Raw genomic sequence first — 13921 nt, 5'->3', positions numbered from 1 at the left:
CCCACCTTGCTCCCTCCTCCTCGCTGTTTTCTATAGGCAGGCCCAATCCTAAGCTCCCTTCTCTGCAGCGTGTATGTGTCCATGCACGTGTGAGGTGTGTGTGTGAGGTGTGTGTGTGTGTGTGTGTGTGCACTTGGTTTCCTGATGGCATTCCTGTGAACTTAGTTCTGGTTTTTCCTCCTCTCCACTCCCTCTTCTCCTCACCCCCAGCCCTGCCCCGCCCCATGTCCTCACTTGCACGTATGATCTGTTACCCTCCCTACCCTTTTCCCTCTGAAAACCTGCTCCCCCTCTCAATGTCCCTTTCGAGTTTCCTGGCCGCTCCCCACACTTACCCCACATAAGCGCACATATGTGACTATTGGAAGCAGGATCCACACGTAAGAGAGGACATGCAGTGTTTTTCCCTCTGGATTATCTTAACTAGTATTTTTCAGTTCCATCCATTCCCCTGAAATTTCACCTTTCTTGGTATCTGAATAAATCCTGTTATCTCCACACATCTCTTCACTCTTCCACAAACTCATATCGGCTACATCCATCAAAAGTATGGCCTTCTTCCAGACAAAGACAAAATTCTAAGAGCTGTCATGAACATTTTCTGGCACTCAGCGCCTCGTGTTCAACCTAGCAGATTTCCTTCTCTCCTTCACTCCTGTCCAGTCCAGCCCAGCCTCGTTTCTTGCCTGGACTCCAACAGAGACTGTTTCTTTGCTGACCCCATGTCTGTTCTCTGTACCACAATGCTGTCACAAGGCGTTCACATGTCTCCTATCATAATTAAAAAGTCAATACTCAGCAGCTAGAAAGATGGCACTGTGTGAGCCTGACTGTTTCCTTCTGTGTCTTTGGAAAAACCAGGAAGGTGGCAAATACATGCCATCCCAGGAGCCAAAGCATGGGAGAGTCAGCATATATTAGGCTTCTGTTTTCCTTAGTCACTCTGTACAGAGAATAATCTCCTCTGGTTAGATCCCCAAGAATTCTTTCCAACAATAGAATTTAAGTTTTTAGTATAGACACATTTTTACAAAACATCCTCATTTTCATGCAACAAAAATTTTTCGAGGCAATGTGTATACTTAGTAGCTCACACAGCCAGAAAGAGATCTCGTTCTTTTAGTTCCTACTTCTGTTAGGAATTTATTTTTGTCATATGTTCAGCAGTTTTCCTGGCTGTAAAAAGTAATAGGGCCATTTAGAAAAATATGCTTCATTCCTAAGGGAAAATATGTATATTCTGATTCAAGAGAAATCAGGATTCCAACAGACAGTAGGCAAGATGTCAAGAGAAAGATGTACTCTTGGCCAACTCCGACCACAGCAGTGTTCTCTGTCATTTGCTGTCTTCACGCCCCTGTGAGCAATGCGATGAGCGTGGGTGGCCAGGTGGGACTGGTGGCTGGTGGACACGAACAAGCACATCCGTCCATAACAGTGGTCATGACCCGATCAAGGGAAGGGAGCCATGCTGCTGTGGAAGGTTGTGGTGGCTGGTGGACATCCGTCCATACAGTGGTCCATGACCGATCAGGGAAGGGAGGCTGCTGCTGTGGAAGGGTGGGGGTTTTGTTTTTCCTATGATGCCGTGATAAAACCTTCTAACCCAAAGCACCATTAGGGAGGAAAGGGTTTTGGGTCAGCTTACAGGTTACCACCCATCATTGAGGGGAATCAGGGCAGGAACTCCAGATCAGAAACCCTTGAGGACTGCTGCTTGCTGCCTTGTGCAGGCTTGTGCTTAGCGACTGTCTCACACAGCCCAGGACCACCTCTTTCCTGTCTATACTGGCCAGGCCATCCTACCTCAGTTAACAATGAAGACATTCCCCGTCAGCCATGCCCACAGACCGAACCCCTTCTGGCAGCCCCTAGGTTGAGACTCTCCTCCGGTTGAGGATGGCTGGGACCGCGGGGCAGAGCAAAGGCATCGCCGGTGGTCTAGCCAAACCCTGATGAGTGTGTGCTTTCTCTGCCGATGAGCTCCCGGACACGGACAGCGTCTGTGACAGTGGCTTAGAGACATCCTTCCGCAAACTCACTTCACAGAGTCTTTGCCTGAGACGGCTCCCTGCTGTCTCTGAACAAAATGCCCCACAAGTATGGCAGGAAGGACCTATAGAAGGCAAAAATTTAGCCTGCTGGCAGTTTCCCACACAGTGTAAACCAAAGCCTGAAATTCCATTGCATCCATCCAAAGGAGGAAGGCAGAGTGAGTCCAAAGGTGCTGGAGGGTGACCGGCCCACCGGGCCATTCCTGATTCGTCCAAGGCCTCCTGAATTCGGCTGTTTCCTTTCTTGGTTCTGAAATGACTTTGAGTTGTCACAGCAGATGGTATCTGGAGATCACAGCACTCAGCTGTGGCGTGGGGTTATGGGGCTTGAGCTTTTCCCAGCTGCTACTGGATTACACTTGCTTTGTGTTGTTGCTGCTGTCCCTCTTGCTGGTTCCTGCTGTCATTAAAAGGTATCACTGTCTCCACCTGGTGTCCTTTCTAGCCATCCGCAGTACAATTGTGCATTCAAATTAAGATTAAGGAAAAAGATATTTTTTAAATGAGTAATGTGATGAGTAATAAAAACCATTGCTTTTTCTAACGTGGTTTATCTGTGATTTAAAAACACATGAACTTAACAATATTTAAAACCTGCTACAATCAATGCTGAAAATAGTATTTTCCCCCTTTTCTGCATTTTACTATTGTAAATATGTTTCTAAATCAAATACTTTAAAAGAAAAAATGTTGGATTTATAAATGCTATTTTTTATTTTACTTTTATAATAAAAGGACAAGCTCATTGTTGACCTCATCTTGTCTGATCTCTGCAAATACTTTTTCAGAGGAGTCCCTGTAACTTCATCAGCCCACAGCCTGCTTACACATCCACATTTCCCCGTAATTGGGACCAGTCCACAGCCTGTGTATCACATTCTCATTCTCCTTTAGACACATTTTTAAAGGTAGAAATGTGCAAAAAGGCAAATATGGAAAGAAAAGTATTCAAGACTGAAGTTGAGTTTGGCAAATTCTGGCCCAGGAAACCTCATCTGGATACATGGCACCAACATTTTCCCATTCTATACATTATCCCCGTCCCCATGTATCCTTTCTGCCTCTGTGATGTTAACATATTGAAACATGCCACCTTCAGGATACGTCATGGCCATTGCCTCATGAAACACAGTAATCAATGGCTGACTGCACAAAACCTGGCCCTTCTCATAAACATGCCAAGCCTCGAGTCACCTATAAATTCAACATAAACTCAATAAAAGTATGAACCATGGGGAAAAACAACCCAATGGGGAGGGGACTCGTGTGTGTCCACCACACATACAACTGGCCATCAATGGTTGCTAGGTAAGTGAGCATCACTTCTTCAAACGGTGTAGCCCTGGTAAACTGCCCATGCCCCCAGTAAATAGCCCTCTACCCATCCTCATGCAAATAACCCTAATTGAACCAGCTACACAGACACATCAACATAAAGAATGAAAGCAAAGGGGATACAGTGGGAGTAGGAAAATAAGAGAGGGCATGGCGGTATGTGGATGATTGCACTGCATTGTATGCACGTTAGAGATTGTAAAAAATAAATAATTTTTTTTAAAATTAAAAACTAAATTTCACCATACCTAAAAAGGCCTTCCAGCATGAAGCTTAGTGACTCTTCACTCCCAGTTGAAAGAAAAAAAGAAGAAAGATTATGAATAGCTTTAAACAGGCCCTGTGATGGATGCAACAAGGTCATTTGGCTTGTGGTGTAGAGATCAAATCCAACACCTTTGGGCCCAACAGTTAAGAGCACTAGATGGTCTCCCAAAGGACTAGTCAGTAGATTCAATTCCCAGAACCAGCGCAGAAGCTCAAAACCATCTGTAACTCAATTCCCAAGGGCTCTGATGCCCTCTTTTTGCTTCTGTGGGCACCAGATATATACATGGTGCACTGACAGGACATTAGGCAAAAACACCATACACACATAAATTAAAGAAAAAATCTAAGTTCTTGCCTGCCTAAGCAAGGTGTCCTACCACTGAGCCATCCGAGATGCTGGAATCTGGTGAGCACCTTTGGAACTGGCCTCCACCACAAAGAGCTACCTGTTCATTTCCACGGTAGGCACAGGAACGCCTGTCCTAGCTCTGTGACATGCAGATCCCCGGGAGGCAGGCTAAGGGTGGTGCTGGGTTCTTCTCCCTCTGTTCACTCTACACAGCTCTCAAGCTTGATGGGAGGTTCCCCAAATAGATGGCCTTGTATGCCAGTGTCCACATGAGGGTTGTATCCAGAGAACTCCAGCTGCACAGATGCTGGGAACCAGCCCACCTAGTCTTAAAAGTAGCCCAAATTGGGGGGCAGGGAGACAAATATTCCCAACTACCGAGAAGAACGTTGAGGTCTAGAGAGCTCAAGTTGGTGGTAGCTAAAGTGTTGCTGAGTTTTTAACCAGATAATTTAGCTCCTAGGCTGGTGAGCATTGACTGTACAAGAAGATGTAGAGTGATTGACCCATCAATATGGGTTAGGTATCAGATTAAATAAAATCTCAGTGAGGGAAGAGATTATTTTTGTTGTTTTCAATTTTTTTATTAACTAAAAATTTTTAATTATGTTACATCTCAACCACAGCTTTCCCTCCCCTTCTCCCATTCCCTTCCCTCCCCTCCTGTCACCCCCTTCCTAATCCATACCTCCTCCACCTCTGTTCAGAAAGGGGCAGGCCCTCCCATGGGTGCCAACACAGCATGGCATGTCAAGTTGAGGTAGGACTAAGCTCCTCCCTTGTATTAAGGCTGGGCAATGCAACCCAGTATGAGTACTAGGTTCCTGAAAGCCTACCAAAGCATTAGGGACAGGCCCATTCCCACTGCCAGGAGTCCCACAAGTAGATCAGGTCACATGACCATCATACATATGCAGAGGGACTAGGCTGGTACCATGTGGACTCCCTAGCCATTGGCCCATAGTCTGTGAGCTCCCATGGAGCAGGCCAGTGTGACCCTGACCCCCACCCCCGTCCCCTGCTCAATCCTTCCTCCTCTCCTCAACAGAATTCCTTGGGCTCGGTCCAGTGCTTGACTGGATCTCTGCAATCTGTTTACATCAGGTTATGGATGAAGGCTTCTCTCATGACAATTGGGGGTAGTCACCAATCTGACAGACAGGAGATGGCCAATTCAGGTTACCTAGCCACTACTGCTAGGAGTCTTAGCTGGGGTCTTCCTTATAGAACTGTCTCCCCATCGACTCGTAGCTTTCATTATTTTCCCCTTCCAGCTATCCCTCAACCTGATCCTTCATGTTCCCATCCCCACCTGCCCCCCAGTTTTACCCAGGGATCTCTTCTGCTTCCCCTTCCCAGGGAAATGCATGTTGTCCTCCTTTGGGGCCCTCCTTGATATCTAGTCTAAAAGATACTATTTAATAAATCAATATCCCAAGTGGCTTAATCACCAATTAGTCTGAGTCCTTCTCTATCAAAATTTCCAGAATGAATGACAATTTAAGCCATAAGAATATAGACACAGTACCAATCATGGATAAATAATCTTAAAGTCAAAAGGCCTTTAAGGAAGGCTTCATCCTAGAGTGTAAAAACAGACTGGGTTCTCCATCTTGGAAATGTATCACGAAATAAATGGAACCTTGTTAAAAAGAAAATTCTTTAAATATTAAGGGAAAGCTTAAAAAATCTATGTTCTATTATATTACCATTTCTCTGCCCTGACACACCCTTGTTATTCGAGTTTTGAAAACTATAAATGAAAAAAGTGATTTTCTGGTGTTCCTTAATACTTCTTGGAACAACATGCCTCCTTCCTCAGTCGGTACTCTCTATGGCTGTTAGAGGCTGTGCTTGCAACATAGTGTCAACACCCACCCTACTGAGAGAGAGAGAGAGAGAGAGAGAGATGAGAGAGAGAGAGAGATGAGAGAAGAGAGAGTAGAGAGAGAGGAGAGAGGGAGGGAGGGAGGGAGGGCTTGAGGGAGGGCAGGCAGTGAGGGATGTGGAGAGAGGGGAGGAGAAAGAGGAGAGAAAGAAGAGAATCTATTCCTGAGGTCTAGGCCACCTGCAGCAGGGCAGAAACAGATGCAGAGTAATTCTGGCCAGCCCTCCTGGGGCAAGTCTCCTGGAAACTCAGTTTACCCACGTTCAGAGGAGCGTGAGCAGCCATGTAGAGAAGCCCAGCTCCGGTGGTCAGCCAAAAACCGCCTTAACCAAGATCCTAGCCAAATCCAGCCAAGCCAATCCTGCCAAGCTCCCAGGTGACCTCACCTGGCCTTTGGGCAGCCTCACCAGATGTGGCCCATAATAGAGACAGCCGTTTTTGCTGTTCTGCTTCAAAATGACAAGATTTGAAAGCAAATGAAAATGTAGTTGAGGGTTTTCCTGCCCTGGGTGTCACCATTTCCCAGGTTTCTGATGATGATATGAGACAGTTCCCCTGCCAGAAGTTCTGCGTAAAAAACATACTGACTTAAGACAGGCAATAGTTGTGCACGCCTTTAATCCCAGCACTCAGCAGCAGAGGAAGGCAGATCTCTGAGTTGGAGACCAGCCTGGTAAGCAAAGCAAATTCCATGCAGACAGGGTTACACAGAGAAACCCTGTCTCAAAAGGCAAAAATAAATAAATAGAAAGATACTGACGTGAGGGACGCCAACCAGACTACCCACAGGCCAATACATAAAAAAATAGCATTTCTACTCTCTAATAAACAATCTTGGCTCTCCTTGGTTCCAGAAACTTCCCCTTCTTAGACTGGCCTGTATGCTAGTCCACAGGAAGGCAGCAACACTGCCTGCCTCTCTATGGAAGGAGAGTCCACCTTTGTACCAGCAGATGGGGACAAATGGCAGAGGCAGTGCCAGTGGCCAGGTGGGAAGCTACAATGGGCCAGAAATAAGCTTGCCCTGAGAGCTGTCTCCCAGCAGGCTGCCACTCGAAAATAGCTTCCTCAGAACTTCAGTCATCTTTTGAGGTTTCTGTACCCTGCAGGCATAACCCAGGCCTTTCCAGGCTCCGCAGCAGAAGGAAGCCCTGCTGTTGTTCATTTACCCACCGGGGTCCCCTGCGCTAGCTCTCTGCAACACAGACAGAGTCAGACCCAAAGCCTGCCAAGGTCTTAGCAGAGAAAAGTGAAGGGGGGAAGGAGCCAGCCAGGGGGAGCATCTTTATACACCAGCCCCTTTCAATCAAGGATTACTAATAATTCTCCAGACAAGCGACGAGTGGGCATTCACCCCCCAGTGTCCAATACAGAAACAAAGCCCAATTTGAGCCCATCCCAAATTCAAATCCAGGTCGGACCAACTCCAAAGGCTATCTCTGAAGTCCTTTGATGAAAAACTAGCTTGTTTTTATAAAAATGTATACAGCTTCTGTGCAAAGATGAAGCCATAATTGTATCAACCCATGTGCACCGTGAGCCAAGAATATCACTAAAAAGACATATTGCTTGCTTAAACGATTACCAACAAGCTAAGATGCGCACACATGAATTATTCATGGGCTAGAGGTCGCTGCACCTTTCTTCTTCCTATTTTGTGCTTTCCAGGAAATTTTTCTTTCTGACTTATACTTCCCCTGGTAATGGATATGAGGAGACACAGGAGTCAAAACAGGGTGAAACAAAAAAAAATGTGTTTATTCCCCTCAGCATCACAGAACTTAGGGCTGGGAGAGATCTTGAAGGTTACCTATTCAGATGGTGGGGTGTAGCCGAGTTTAGAGCTGTTCCTCCAGCGCTGTGGGAAGGATCTCAGGCTGGCAGACTGGCAGACCTTCTAGACTGATTTCTTCAGGAAGCTATGGCCCACTGGGGATCCCCAGCCAAAGGAGAGGGGCAAGTTGGTCGTTCGACCACGCGCTTTCTGCAGACAGTTGGCACAACTTTGGCAGCCATGGGAGAGAAACAGTTGACTGCTTCTTGAGATTCTATTTATTCTCTCCAGGCCAGAAGCCTAGCAGACAAGCAGGAGTCCCCTTCTTCAGGTTCCAGCAGAACCAAGAAGCAGAGTTGGGGCTGAAAACACAAAGTCCAAAATAGCCAGAAACACTCCCTCTGGGAAAGGGCTGGACCTTGATGTTGGATACCAAGTCCCAAGATTGTTAGGCCTGTACCACGGGAAAAGAGACATTTTCTGCATTTCGAAGCTGTTTTGTATAGCCAGGCTTGAGGTGCATGTCTGTATTCCCAATGTTCAGGAGGCTGAGACAGGAGGATTACTATCTGAGGCCAACCTAGACTGTATCGTGAGATCCTGTCTCCAAAGCAAACGACGATGATGATGATTTTGAAGTTCACCTTCCCTTTCCACAAAGCAACAGTGTACAACCTTAGGGACAGTATAACTCAAAGATTTGAAGGGGACACTTCCATAGCATGGGAGATTTTGTCCTGCAGGACACCTGTTTACCTCCTGACCAAATGTGCATATTCCTTATGCATTTGAAATAAATTTGTTTCTGTGATTTGGAAACAACTTTCTTAAAAAATTAAACAAATATTTTTAAGTATGAGTGCTTCCACTAAAAAAAATTCCAAACATTTATTTCTGCAACACTCTGAGGTAAATAGAGGGGTTACTCTTCGCACCATGGCCCACAGGACATACGGGCCTGTCTGTGAAGAGAGAGAAGAGCTGGACCAACACTCAGTCTTCAGCCTGCACTGTTTGGTTCTCAGCTTCAGTCTTTAGCCAGTCACAGAGTGCACGGCTGCATTGAAGGACAAATCAATCACACTGATGTACCAGAAGGAGCTCCCTGCCCATCAGGGGCACTGAAGGACTACTCACCGCTGGCCAAACAGCTGGAAGACAGCAATCCACCAAACTAACTCAGCTAAGAACACTAAAATCAGAGAGAACTCTCAGAACAGGGCAAGAAGGGCCTCAAGAGTGCTTTGCTGGGCCAAGTGGGGGTGACGCACCTTTAATCCCAGCACTCGGGAGGCAGAGGCAGGTGGATCTCTGTGAGCTTGAGGCCAGCCTGGTCTACAAGGTGAGTTCCAGGACAACCAGGGCTACACAGAGAAACCCTGTCTCAAAAAAAAGAAAGAAAAGAAAAGAAAACAACAACAACAACAAACATGTGCTTGCAGGCCTTCCTTCCTTCACCCTTTCTCCTTCCAGCCCCTTTCCTCTGGCTTGGGAGGCCCCAAGTGCTTGTTTCTCAACACTGTCTGGCCTTGCTTGCTTCCTGGGATACATCCTCTTCCCTCAACTAGTAACGAGCCCTCCAAAACCCACCCATACTCCGCCCATGCTCCACCCACACTAGTACAGTTCTGTCTCCCAACAGAAGCACAGGCAGACACAGAGAGGCCTAAAGGATGAGACAGGATACGTCTGTGAGACAGGACATGTCTGTGAAGTATTGCAGCCTCCCATTCAGGCCTTGACACCAAAGCTAGTAATGGCCCTTTCTACAGCCCCTGCACCTCGCCACACATCACTGCCTGGGGCACAGTAGCACCTCCTCGGGAGTGAGAACAATGTGGGCTCACAAAGTATTTGTGTGAACCCCTCAGACCTATGCAGGCAGAAGCCTCTCTACAAGCCTTCCCAGTTGACCCCTTGAAGGTCACAGTCATCATCATTTGGCTCTGCCTTCCCACACCATCCAGCCAAAGCCTGTAGTGACTAAGGAGCAGCATAATGCACACAGCGTGCGGGCCAGCCGTCTTCCTGGCTCTGAAGGGCACAGAGTCTCCTGAAGGCTGCAGAGATTGGAAGTGGGATGCCCATCCCTTTCCACAGGCCAAGCCACAAGCTGCCTGCCACACAGCGGCTGATGGCCACAGCCTTTCTTCTTTCTTTTGTAGCTCATCTAACTCCTCCCTCGCCTATTCCAGAGACTTAGTGTCAAGTTTCTACAGAGTCCCAGTAATTAAATTTCAATGAGAAGTCACTCAGGGCTGGCATGGCGGCACAGCTTGTAAAAGGTGAGCACTGCACACGTCTGACAAGCCTGAGTTGGATCGCCAGAAGCCATGGAAAGGTGGAAGGTGAGACTGATTCCACAAAGCTCTCCTCAGACCTCCAAACACACTACAACACACACAAACACACAAACACATGCAAAAACACAAACACACACATACACACACAAACACATACACATACAATCTCTCCCTCCCTCCCTCCCTTCCTCTCTCTCTCTCTCTCTCTCTCTCTCTCTCTCCTTTTCCCTCCCTTTCTCTTTCACTCTTTCCCTTCCTATCAACTGCCTTCTCCCCGCCCCCTTCTTTCACTCATTCTCCTCCCTAACAGTCACCCATGAATGCACTCCAGGGTAGTGGCAGTCAGCTCCCACAGGTTCTTCCTCACCTTCTTCTCCTATCTTAGAGTAACAGGGGCAGGAACCCCACCCCACCCCCCCAGACACACACATAAGCTTGCTGAAAAGTCAGGCTTGGCCAGGCATTGGCCAGCCGCCTTCCAGCAGCCTCGTTTCCTGTGCAAAGGAGATAAGTAGCCTCTGTGGTGGCTGCAGAGCTCTGCACAGTCACCCAGCAGGGGCCCAGCCTCTCGCAGCTCTTGTTTTTGTTTTGATAAAACTGGACCAAGCTGTACCGAAAGAGGAGGAGGGTGGATTTGAAATATAGTCATCTTTCTGCTTCTTCAAATTAGGTCATAGAGCCTGGACCATCCACATTCCAACCCCTAGTGTTGAAGCTTTAAATATTTCTTTCACTTTGGTCAAGAGACTTCCTAGGCCTGATGGCTCCCATGATCTTTTGTGGAACGGTAACCATAAGGCAGAATTTACCGTGAGCTTATCCCTGCTGGCACTGAACAGACTGATCCCATTTAATTCACGGTGATTCTATGAAATACTTGTTATTATTGACCATGTCTATAAGAGAGGAAATTAAAGCTCGGATGTTCTGTGACTAATTCAAGATTAACAGATGGTGGAGTTAAACAAAGTTGCATCCAGGCATGGGGAATGGGTGAACCAGCATCCCAGGGTTGAGCGGAAGCCCACATGTCCACCCTACCCTCTCCAAAGCCTAAGTGTGGGACCTCAAAGCCTAGGTAATTTTGTGGAGGTTATTTTGATTGATTATAAGATGAGATTGCCTGACTATGAGCGAATTCAATGATTACAAGCTTTGCGTTTTTGTTTTTTTTTTTTTTTTCTAGAGACAGGTAAAACCATTATTTGGCATGAACTCTCCCGTATTAAATTTAATAGGTCATTCAAATTCCTAGAGCACTTTTGGACCCCCATCTGCCAGCCAATGGGCTCTATGACTTTATCTAAACTTCAATAAGTGCATCTTCAGGACAGCCAGTCAGGGCATGATAATGGGGTGCGTGCTGCTCTCTCCACTCGTTCTCCCAGGGGGGCACTGTTCCCAGCTACAGACTCTGGCCCAGATATATACCCAAATATACGCACCTCCCTATAGACCTGCCTGCTGCCTCCATATAGAGGCAATAAGCATAATTGCTCACATTTGCTGTATTTGTACTGTCGTTATCTACCTATCATCTCATTTAGTTCTCATAATTGACGTATGAGGTGGGTTAAATCATATATATCTATTCTATATATAAAGCAAAGCAGGAGAAGGGCCTGGGAAGATGGCTCAAGCTGGTAAAGCGCCAGCTGCTGAAGCATGAGCATCTGCAATTTGGCCCTCCGCCATCCCATAAAAGCAAGGGTGGGTGGTACACACCTTTAACCCTCAGAGCAGGAAAGAGCGGAGGCAGGCCAGATCTGAGAACTCGTTGGCCAGCCAGCTTTGCTGAATCAGCGAGCTGCAGGTCAGAGACAGACCCTGTCTTTAAAAAAAAAAAAAAAAAAAATAAGGTAGAGGCTGGAGAGATGTCTCAGAGGGTTAAGATCACTGAGTTGTTCTTCCAAAGGTCCTGAGTTCAATTCCCCAGCAACCACATGGTGGCTCACAACCATCTGCTATGAGATCTGATGTGCCCTCTTCTGGTCTGCAGGTGTACATGCAGGCAGAATATTGTATAGATAATAAATATAAAGAAAACATTAAAAAAATAGGTAGAGAGAAGTCAAGGAAGACATCCAACATTGACCTTTGGCCTCCACACACACTGCATGGTAACAAACATATACATATATCACACACACAAATAAAAATATAGAAATTAAGGTACAAAAGGACACAAAACATGCTAGTATTGGCCCAGTATTCAAACTTAAGTACCAGGTAGATGGCCTAATGGACAACAAAAGTCATAAAATGTCAAGCTCATTCCTTTAATTGTATCAATTAGGATAATGTAGTTGTCAAAGTCAGAGACTGGACTGCAAGTAGATTTAAACAAATGAGACCATGACAGATGACTGTGAGCCATCTCATGGGTGCTGGGAAGCAAAACCTAAGTCTTCTGGAAGAGCAGCAAGTGCTCTCAAGCAATGGGGCCATCTCTCCAGCCCCTCCAGTATCTCTCTTACTAGACAAGGAAACTCCTATCATACAAACCTTGTCACATGCTTAACCAAACACCATCCACTGACAAAATGGAATAGCTTTGCTTAACAAAGTATGATTCACTCCCAGGAGCTAGACACAGCCTCCTCCACAGAGCAGACTGGCTCTTGGCTGGCCAGTCAGTAATAGCTGCTCCAACCCCTAGGAATGTATGCACTGTCTCTCAGCACCCAATCAGTTTTGCCAAGGCCATGATAAGCAATGATAATAGAATAATGAGAGGGTGCTTCCCAATATGTCAGAGGCAAGAACGCATGCCAGTTTTCAAACAGAAATGCCCCTGTTCCTGAGCGCTCTTGGTAATATCACTCAGAATCTTGCTCACTGCACAGCAGGAGACAGCATAAGGGAGCATGCTAAATCTTGCTAAAGGGCTAAAGAATCCAACCACATTATTATTGAACCCTTTACGGCAGGACCTGGGGGCCCTTGTCTACAAACACAAGACAACGACCCAATGGCATTATTTCTGCAAAGCCAATTATTGTTTGGCTCCTGTGCAAGGTCTCAAAGACGCCTTGGCAGGTTAGTCAACCCTCTGTTTTTACAGCAGAGCCTGGCCTAGCTGGCCAGATGAGCTCGTGTTCTTCCTTATGCATTAATTACAAAGAAAGACTTTGGAGACCCATTTGAATTGTTTTCATTTCTATCGTGAGTTTTCCAAAAGCAGTTTTCCTAAATAGCTGGCCTTACTGAAAGATTTTGAGTATGGGACTCAAGGGAGACACTGATGCAGATTATCCTTTTGGGTAAGAAAGTTATTAGACTATTGATTAATTTACTCCTTACCCCTTGATGCCTGTGATAGCCAAGGGAGCCAGCCTTGCCCCTCACCAACTGCAGCACTCAGGAAAACAGGCCCTGCACCTCGCCTGGGTAGCACAGTGGAGCTGACCCTGTTGGTGAAGGTGTGGGTGGAGAGCTGGCCACACACCACTAGTCTACCATGTGGTGGGGTGGTGAGGACCAGGGGACAATGCCCCCCATTTGCCCTGTCTCCTGTGGTGCACGAGGGAACTGGCCCCTCCCTTTCACCAGCTGCAGCACTTGGGAAAGTGGATCCTGCCCTTCATCTAGGCAGTATAGCAGAGTTGAAAAGGGGTATGTGGGGGTAGAAGGGTAGGGGAGACAACTGTCCTGTTTCAGGTCTTTATCCCTTTAAGAATTTGGAAAACATCCCATTGTTCCTCCAGGTCACCTTCATTCCAATAGAGAAGATCATACTGCTTGTAAGTGACTTCCCTGGTGTGACAATATCTCACAATAAAAAGTCCAGCAGGAAGGCAGAGAGAAAAGGAACCACAGTTAAAGCAAAGGAGAAAGTTACTACTTTATAGTTCTCAGTCTGGGGATGGGAGGAGCCACCCCTGCACAGGCTGACCTGGCCATGCACTCTCCCTGGAATGGACTTGGCAAGGTTGGATCAGCAAGACC

At 46.7% G+C, this 13921-nt stretch overlaps 1 protein-coding gene across 2 annotated transcripts in view; it reads left to right on the top strand.

Moving 5' to 3' along the window:
• The window catches only part of Nfkb1 (nuclear factor kappa B subunit 1), a 44223-nt gene extending 41412 nt beyond the window's left edge, over positions 1 to 2811 (top strand). The window contains exon 19 of one of the 2 annotated variants that reach the window (XM_038311565.1): positions 1978 to 2811. In XM_038311565.1, coding sequence (XP_038167493.1) covers positions 1978 to 2238 — 261 coding nt within the window. In that variant the 3' untranslated portion in view covers positions 2239 to 2811. The remainder of the gene's footprint in view (positions 1 to 1977) is intronic. The other variant, XM_038311566.1, reaches the window with a different exon arrangement.
• The last annotated feature ends 11110 nt before the right edge of the window (positions 2812 to 13921 follow it).

This window comes from Arvicola amphibius, chromosome 14 (genome assembly GCF_903992535.2).
Source record: "Arvicola amphibius chromosome 14, mArvAmp1.2, whole genome shotgun sequence".
NCBI classification, from domain to species: domain Eukaryota; kingdom Metazoa; phylum Chordata; class Mammalia; order Rodentia; family Cricetidae; genus Arvicola; species Arvicola amphibius.
The sequence above is the reverse complement of the archived record's forward strand: the minus strand, read 5'-3'. Positions and strand labels throughout refer to the sequence as shown.